General features: G+C 36.9%; 1 protein-coding gene across 1 annotated transcript; it reads left to right on the top strand.

Moving 5' to 3' along the window:
- Positions 1 to 1,809: 1,809 nt before the first annotated feature.
- On the top strand, positions 1,810 to 8,079 carry LOC103704455 (LYR family of Fe/S cluster biogenesis protein). The gene is made up of 2 exons (XM_008787733.6): positions 1,810 to 2,162; positions 7,745 to 8,079. Exon 1 carries the CDS (start codon positions 1,864 to 1,866, stop codon positions 2,143 to 2,145), a length of 282 nt encoding a protein of 93 aa, XP_008785955.1. The 5' UTR covers positions 1,810 to 1,863; the 3' UTR covers positions 2,146 to 2,162; positions 7,745 to 8,079.
- Positions 8,080 to 8,566: the final 487 nt, after the last annotated feature.

The raw sequence follows: 8,566 nt of genomic DNA, 5'->3' as shown, positions 1-8,566 counted from the left end.
TTTGTCCACTACAGAGGCCGAATATATTGCGGTGACAGAGGCATGTAAGGAAATGTTGTGGATGAAAAGATTCCTCCAAGAATTGGGCTTGAAACAAGAAAAGTATACTCTCTTTTGTGATAATCAGAGTGTCATTCATCTTAGCAAGAATCCCAGCTTTCATTCAAGGTCGAAGCACATTGATGTGAGGTATCATTGGATTCGGGATGTGTTGGAAGAAAAGCTTTTGCATCTAGAGAAAATCCATACCGATGAGAATGGGTCGGATATGATGACTAAAATTTTGCTTAAGAAGAAGCATGATATTTGTATGCTTAAGGCAAGCTTGGTGGAGCCTCTCACATAAGATGGGAGGGGGAGAATTGTTGGCCGAGTCCCACCTTATGTGAGGTGGGACCCAGCAATTTAAATAAAAAAAAAGAAAAAAAAAGGAAACAAAAAGAGGGAAAAGAGGGGTTAGGGTTAATTATTTTTTTTGAGGTCGGATGAGAAGAAAACAAAAGAAGGTAGCCGTCTTGGGAGAAGTGGTTGTGGAATCCATCTCAAGGAGGAGGTGAAGATCTTATCAAGGCATTTCAAGAGGAAGAAGAACCTTGTGCAAACCTACACTCGGTGAGATTGTTCTCATTTTTTTATTGGAGCCTAAACTCTTTTTCATATAAACTCTTTGTTTGTGATCCAAGGAAGAGATCCTTGATGTATGTGATCCTCTAGCTTAGCCTAGAGAAGATACTTTGTAAGCCCATTATTGTTGATAGTGGAGGTTTGTGGTGGACTTAGGTCTGGTGGTTTTTTCCCCTCATATTGGAGGGTTTTCCACCTAAAAATTCTTGTCTCTTTCTTGTGGTTTGTTTTTTTTTGGTGGTTCTTACATTGATTAATTATTGTGGTATTCTCATTCTACTCACACAAAGATAGGAAAGTTTTCATCTAGTGAAGGGGTCTTTCCTAACAAACTCAAATAGTCAATACTCAGACATACATTAAATCAAGTAGAAACATTAAGCATGGTTAGTAATATAGTATTTTATTCTTTTTCATATAAGCCATAGGTAAATGTTTCATGAATGTTTCAAAAGAACAAATTTATTCAGCATGCAGACCTGTTCAACTTCAAGATTATCTCAAGAAACATCAAGCTGCTCAAGAGGCAAAAACATTAACATGGCTCATACATAGAAATAATCCAAAAGTACACAAAATATTATAGCTTGAATATCAACATAAATGTCTTCATATATATATATATATATATTTGTTCTTTTGCTGTAAAAATACCTTTGTATCTTCTAAATAAGAAATTTAACAAATAGAAAATATTTGAATTTTGTGTTTGATTAATATTTACTCGATTGGGACCTCAATTATTCATCATCTATAATTACATACTTCTATATATTTAACATGGCTAAGGAAAAAGGTATATAAATTATACAAGCAACTTATATCAAACATAAATATAAATTAAAAATAGAAATATAAATTTTTTATTAATTTATAGGTCAGGTAACACCATGTTCAAGGTCAGACCTAATCCTTAATCTGGGCCAAGGTGTATTCCTAGCCTAGATACAATTGTGTTCCCAGCGATCGCAGTTTTCGCACCCAATGTGAGTCGCAGGCATTTGTGGCTGCATTCATTTTGGACGCCCCGCACAGCCTGCCGCATCGAGAAAAGAGGCATTTCCTGCCGTCGGATCACGAGGAGGCTACGTGTCAAGCAAAAGCGGCATCCGCGAGCGCAGCAGGCTGCGAGACGGGCCGCGCCCTTCTATGAAAGGTCTGGAAATTTCCCGGCGAAGGCTGGATTTGTCGAGTTCCAATCTCCACCCCACCCTTCCTTTCTCTCGCTCGCGCTCTGTAATGGCAAGCGCGGCATCGGCTCCTTCGAGAGCCGAGGTGCTCTCCTTGTTCCGCTCCCTCCTCCGAACGGCCGCCAAGTTCACCGACTACAACGTGAGAGAGTACGCCAAGAGGAGAACGATCGATGGATTCCGAGAGAACCGGGGGCTCTCAGATCCTTCCTCGATTGCTTCGGCCTTCGCCGACGGGAGGAACCAGCTTGAGGTGGCGATGAGGCAGGTGGTGGTGTACTCTCTCTACGCTCCAAAGGTCAAGAGCGTGATGGAGATCGGGAGCGGATGAGGTTATCTGACCGAAAGGTATACACTTTCTATGTAGGGTTTAATGATTCCGATCGTAAAAATGTGAATTTTTTTATCTTTAATGGCGATTTGTGATAATTCGTGGGCGGATTTTTCTATCTTTTTTGGAAAAAATTGGCGATAATAAATAGATAAAATTATTCTCTGTATTGATGTTATGATAATGGATTGAGTGATATCTAGTTGATGGAATCGTGAAGTGTATCTGAGTAATATTGCTACTCTATGATATTGCATTGTTATATGCTGAATTTTAAAAAGTTCCCACTTTGGAAAATTTTATGAAGTTTTTTAGAGTTTATGTACTTGTCAAATAATTGACATTACTAAATTTTGGTAGATTTTGTGTATTGAGGATTAGATGGTGACTTTTTAATAGCATGGTTGAAGAAGTTGGGGGATATGCGACTTATACAGCCACGAATTTTTGTCTTGTATGTGTCAAAATGCTGGTCTTGATGTTGATATGAATAACTGTGTCATCTCATGACTTAAACTTCATCTGGTAATGGTGTCTATGAAATTAGCTACATAACTTTTATGTATCATATCTTCTATAGATGTTAATCATCTCAACTTTATGAATTCTATTTCTTTAACTTTTGTTCTTGTTGTTCTAAAATCTTTTGGTCCTTCTCTTTAAGCTGATACATAGGGTTGCAGGATGACCATGAAGAAAGTTCCTTGCTCATGTAATTACAGCTTTACTGCTTTTCCTACGTATCCAGCACCAAAACCTAATACGTGTCAAAAGGGTTATGAATTTGCGTTGGTACTTCCCTTAATTTATTATCATGAATCCATCTCCCCATTAGTTTTTGAAATATAAATCCATAAAATTCTATCATTAATCATCCCATATCTTTCCCCCACCCAACAACTGACTTGACATTCTATTAATAGGAGGATATTTTAATCTCTAGAAGATATACCTAGTGCTAGGTATGGCAACTGTCTCAATCTCATCGTATTTTTCCTTTAAAAGTTTGTACAAGGTGGCACCTAGTGGATGTTTTTGTCCTGCATGTTATACCTTGTTGAAAAATTACAATCGATTGGAAGTTATAAGATCATGATTCTAGGTTCAATCAACTTGAGAAAAAGCTAGATGACTGCATAGAGGGAATTGCATATAATGTAGATCTTATCAAAGGGAAGGAGCAACAGAAAAACCAAAGTAAAAGATGTAGATCAGTAATTCCTAATGTTTCAGGTGAGATTCAATTATGTGATTTTGATCAAGAAAATCCAATTCTTACAAAGATCAATGACAAAAATGATGACCACAAAGATGAAAATCAGTGGTCTAGAAATCTCCCTATTGAAGATCGGCTTGTTCAAAAGATGATCTGCAACAGAAGCAGCAGACAATATCAGACTGGAGGAGGACCAGCATATTCAAAACAATTGTTACTGGCCAAGGAAAATTGGATGATCTTATCATTGGTAGTGGCAGCATAGTAAATGTAGTCTCTTCTGAATTTGCGGAGATGTTGAATTTGAAAACAAAACTAAAAGAGCATCCATATCAACTAGCATGGCTGAACAAACATGAGCGAGTTGTTGTGAAGCATCAATGTATGGTAAGATTTTCATTGCGGCATGATTATAATGATGAGGTTCTATGTGATGTTGTTCCAATGTCTATAGCCATATTTTGCTAGGCCGTCCCTGGTTGTATAATACGAAGGTCCAACATGACGCTTAGAACAATGCTTAGTCCTTTATAGAGAACAACAAACAACTGATCATGCTTCTAAAGAAGCCTGAAGCAATGCTAATAAAGCAAAGGAGTTTAGGACTTGCATGAAGGACGGTGCTGGGTGAAGGTGATGGATTGTTGGGACTGTATCCTGAATGGGAACCAATTCAACCACCTATTTAAGCTTGAGGACAAGCCCACATGCAGCAGAAGCGAATTGGTGCAGCCAAAGAACAGCAGATTATACCCATCTGGCCAGTCCTTGCTGGTCAACAAATCATTTTAAATAATCTTGTTTGGGTTCTTTCAAGACCATCAGCTTATTTTGTTATAGTATTTTCTGATTGCATGAGGATTTGGTATTTTTAGGACTGCTTTAGAAGTTATTTTCTGCATCAATTTGCACTGTAATTAGGCACTCAATACCCATCCATTTATTTCTTATAAACAGTCCTAGATAGAGTCAAGTTTGGGGATATTATTATAAAATTGTAGCCGACAAGTCCATTATAATTAACAGGCTTTGACTGATTCTTTTATGTTTTACGAGTGCTCAAGGGGAGGGATCTGGCCAGAATTTGTGGGGGTGCATTTAGTCATTGTTTCCATTTTTATTTATTTCTTGTTCAGATTCCTACTGGAAGAAGGAAGGCTGGCTGATTAAAACAGAATATCAAGGGAGCTAGTCAGCTGATTTTGGGGGCAAAAGTATGTCCATGAAAAGTATTTGAGAATAAGACAGGCCACTGGCTAGAATAAGACAGGCCACTGGCTTCTCTTTCATCCTCCACTTCTTCTCTATTTATTCCACTTTTATATTGTTGTTCTAGCAGTTATCTCCAAATATTCTGAGATCAGATCTCAAATAGTTTTGTGCCAACTGCTGAAGAAACCTGCTAGGTGCACAGAAATTCAGATCCAAAATCTGATCTGAACCAATTTTCCTTTCTGATAAATCTGTGTAATCCCTAATTTGGAGGTTACATCAGAGAAGAGGAAGAAGGAGAAGAAGTAGAAGAATGAGGAGGGGAAGGGTTTATAATTCTTCCCCAATTTTTTTGTTCATTTCAGTGGTAAAAAATAACATTTTAGAAAAAAAGGCCAATAATTTGTTCCAACTACAAGATAAGGCTTTTATAAGCTGAACTAAGCTATTGAAGTTCCTATACATTCTTTGACATCTTTCTGATTTTATAATTGGAAATAATTCACTTTTAGATAGGATGTGATTGCCATTAATTGAAGCCTTTATCAGTTAGATGAAACTAAAGATTGATAATATTTGGCTGTTTTAATGTTTATGCTAATCCTTGCTTAGCAAGTAGGTCTACTTTATCTTCTTTTACTTTTGCTTTGGCTGGAGAATTATTCCATATTTGATATGAAGGGGACAAAACTTCATGATAGACCAGGACAGGCAATTTGGTCTTCTTATATTTCATTTCTGTGATTTAACGTTAAGTATTTCTGAAGCAATCTCATTTGTAAGAGGGGATGCTTCTTGATGCTTTAAGGCAGTTTAAGCCTGCAGTTGAAGTTCGGCAAGAGCATTTTAGTTGTTCTCTGGGAGATCAGAAATAGCCTCCTTCTTCAGTCTCATATTAATGGCCGTATTCTTTCTGGTCCAAACTATGTCATGTTGGAGTTGACTTAGGGAAGTCATTTGTATATGGAGGAGAATATCCATGAAGCAAGTTCTTCTGGTCAATATTCTTATATTATCTCTTTTTTATCTGTGGTCTGTGAGGGATAGAACTGAAATCTGCATGATAGTTTTCCACAGTGGGGTGATGTTGTTTGAAGGAAAATATCATTGACTTTGGATGCACGGAAGTGCATGTAATGGGAAAAAAAAATACAAATGTGGAATCTCATCCTTGTTTAGTATGAAATTGAGAAGAGGATAGAAAATAAGCATAGCCAATTTTAGAACAGTTTGGAGAGTCGTCTTGAAATTTGACAGAACTCATACATACTGTGGATCTGCCAATGCTAGAAATGAAATGTCATTTCTGTGAACGTCCTTTCTACAGAAGATGAATTTCCTGACATGACTTTCTTAAAGCATTGTAGCAAGAGAGAATGGAGCGGGCTTCATTGGCCATAGAAGGCAAATCTTGATTTAGGGATGATAGCAAATACATTTCAATACAGCTTTTGATGGCTTATATATTTGAAAATCACAGCATATGGAAGGATATGGAAATGAAATTTGATAAGGGGTTGGGAAACTCTCTGACTAGTTTTTCACTGATTACCTTTGTAACGATAGGACTAGGGAAACAACTGGTAGATTACCTAGATACGTGTCACAAATCTCAAGGATAGAAGGATTTCAAAACATGATGGCTTAATTGCTAAAAATTCAAAATTAGGCACTTCAGGACAGCACTAATACAAGATATACACAACCAAAATGTACTATTCAACCTTACTGTTGTAAACTAACTTAGTGTTATTTACATTAAAAATTAAGGACTTGGAACTTATTACAAGTGCCCATGTAGTTTAGGTTAATATTATTTAGAACTTAAAACTATTTGGGATTGAAGGGCCATTACTTGCATAATTGCTAGAAAGGAGATGTCAGTATATCAAGTTGATGTAAGCATGATGCTCAAGTGCGAACTGTTTGTGTTGCCAAATTTTAAGGATCCTAAGAATTATACGTCATAAAAATCTGGGTTTAAATTATGTACTGAAGTCCTTGTGGTGGTAGTTTCTTCTTATATTTGTGATGGTAGTATTTTCTTACTTTTGGTCTATGTTTAGTGTGGAACAGTCATTTTATGCATTAATTTATGATGAATTCTTTGGTATGGGAACGTGCAACTTAGATCTGAGGATGCCCTAATAGGAAGCATGACTCACTAGTTTTGAAGGGTGAAAAAGGAGATTGAGAATTATTAGGAAGGAATTTGAAGGAAGCGTGACTCACTAGTTTTAGGTACAATGGTAATGTAGCCTTTGATAGGAAGGAATTTGAAGGAATTATTAAGCCCGCTTCACACTGCTGGGAGAAAGTTTATTCTGTTTTGGTCTTTGTCAAGCACAATGAAGCCTCCTTTTCTTGCTTTAGAATTTTGTGGTTGCTGCCATCTTCATTGTCCTTTTGACTTTGATCATGTAATAAAAGGAATGCGGGAATCTTAACAAATGGCAGTTACGTTGAGTTATTTTACAATAGATAAATATACCGTTTATTTTGAGTTTTTCTGTGGCATTGGTTGGAGGAGTTCAGCTCTCAAATGTGAAAGAGCTATATATGCATATTTAGAAACGTGGACTGAAGTATGTTTGCAGCTAAATGCTGAGGGATATTTCATCTTTTGAATGAGGAGCCAATCTGGCCTGAGTATGTTTGCAGCTATGTATTGAGGGAGGTTTTGCATGTTGATTGAGGATTGAATCTGGCCATTTTGTCATATTAAGTGAAAAATAAATTGCAGGGAGGTTTATAGAACCTTGAATGTTGGAAATGGAGCATGGGATTTCATGAGGTAAAATGGTGAGCCAGAGGACCGTTGATTCCTCTGAAGGCCTCAAAGCTTGTATGTTTTGCTTGAAGTTGAACTTTCAGCTGGAACTCTTAGTGTTTTTAAGATATCAGTATGCTTAAGAAGCAGTAGAGGACTATTTTGCTTCCTCTGTGCACATCCAATCATGGACCAAGTTTTCCTTTCCAAAAATCGAGCAATTTGAAAAACCCCCTGTAACTTTCTGTTGACCTCGAATGTAGTGATAGATGCAGCTTAGTTTTCATTTTTCTATTTCCTTTTCATGTGATTAGGTATGAAATCTGGTAACATGTCTCTTTGATATGCTGGATATTAAAGCAGTTCCGGAGCAGTCTTACAGCAAATAATTGGTCATGCAGGTTTTCCATCTGGATGGATTTTGTTCTCATTCCAATTCCTCATTTTTACATCGCAAATTTGAAGCATGCTTCCTACCAGCAGAAATAAGGGATGCAGTTGTCTCAATCGACGAAGCGTATGCTATATATGTGAGCTATGATGCAAGTAGGTTATTCCTGTTCAACATGTATCATCGACCCGAAGATCCTCAGCCGAAAGTTGTAACTTTAAGGTGTTCAAAGTAACTCAGAGGTTGTGATTATGAATTTAAAGATTTTTAGGCTTGTATCGGCTTCTTTTAATTTACATGAAACAATTGAGCAGAGTAGTGATCATCCCCTTGGTTTTGCTGGAACTTTTCAGTCTTATTTAAATGCTCAAAACTCTGAAATATCGATTTCTAATCTTTTTTTTCATTGAGTAAGACATCAACTTCTAAGAATAAAGCGCAGCTGGTTGTCCACCATGTTCCAGTTCCTGTGAAGAAGGCTGTGCTGGAAGGGGATAATGAAGCCCTTGGATGATATTTAATTCTTAACCATTAAATGTAACAAATTGCTGGTTGAGGTGATATGTTAATTTTGTGTGGTCGACGGCATACTTTTTCTCGGATTATGCTGCTGTATCCCTCAAATTAGAGGAAAAAAATAAAAAAAACTCACTGAAACATTGAATTGGTACCATAGCAATAACATTACAATGCAGGCTAACCATTTTTATTAGAAAGATCTGGTGGTTTTTCTGTTCCTATCAGCTCATATTCTGGATTTCAGTTTTCAACCATATGATGTCCGATTGGTACCTCTTCTATATTTTACTGCGAGCTGAAAGATTCGAAAGTG

Source organism: Phoenix dactylifera, chromosome 9 (genome assembly GCF_051530095.1).
Source record: "Phoenix dactylifera cultivar Ajwa chromosome 9, Ajwa_hap1_PhDact_Kaust_v1.1, whole genome shotgun sequence".
Taxonomy (NCBI): Eukaryota; Viridiplantae; Streptophyta; class Magnoliopsida; order Arecales; family Arecaceae; genus Phoenix; species Phoenix dactylifera.
This window is presented reverse-complemented; position numbering and strand designations above follow the sequence as displayed.

Bases quoted from the DNA above. Each gene is read 5' to 3' on its own strand.
- LOC103704455 (XM_008787733.6), top strand. From the start codon at position 1,864: ATGGCAAGCGCGGCATCGGCTCCTTCGAGAGCCGAGGTGCTCTCCTTG.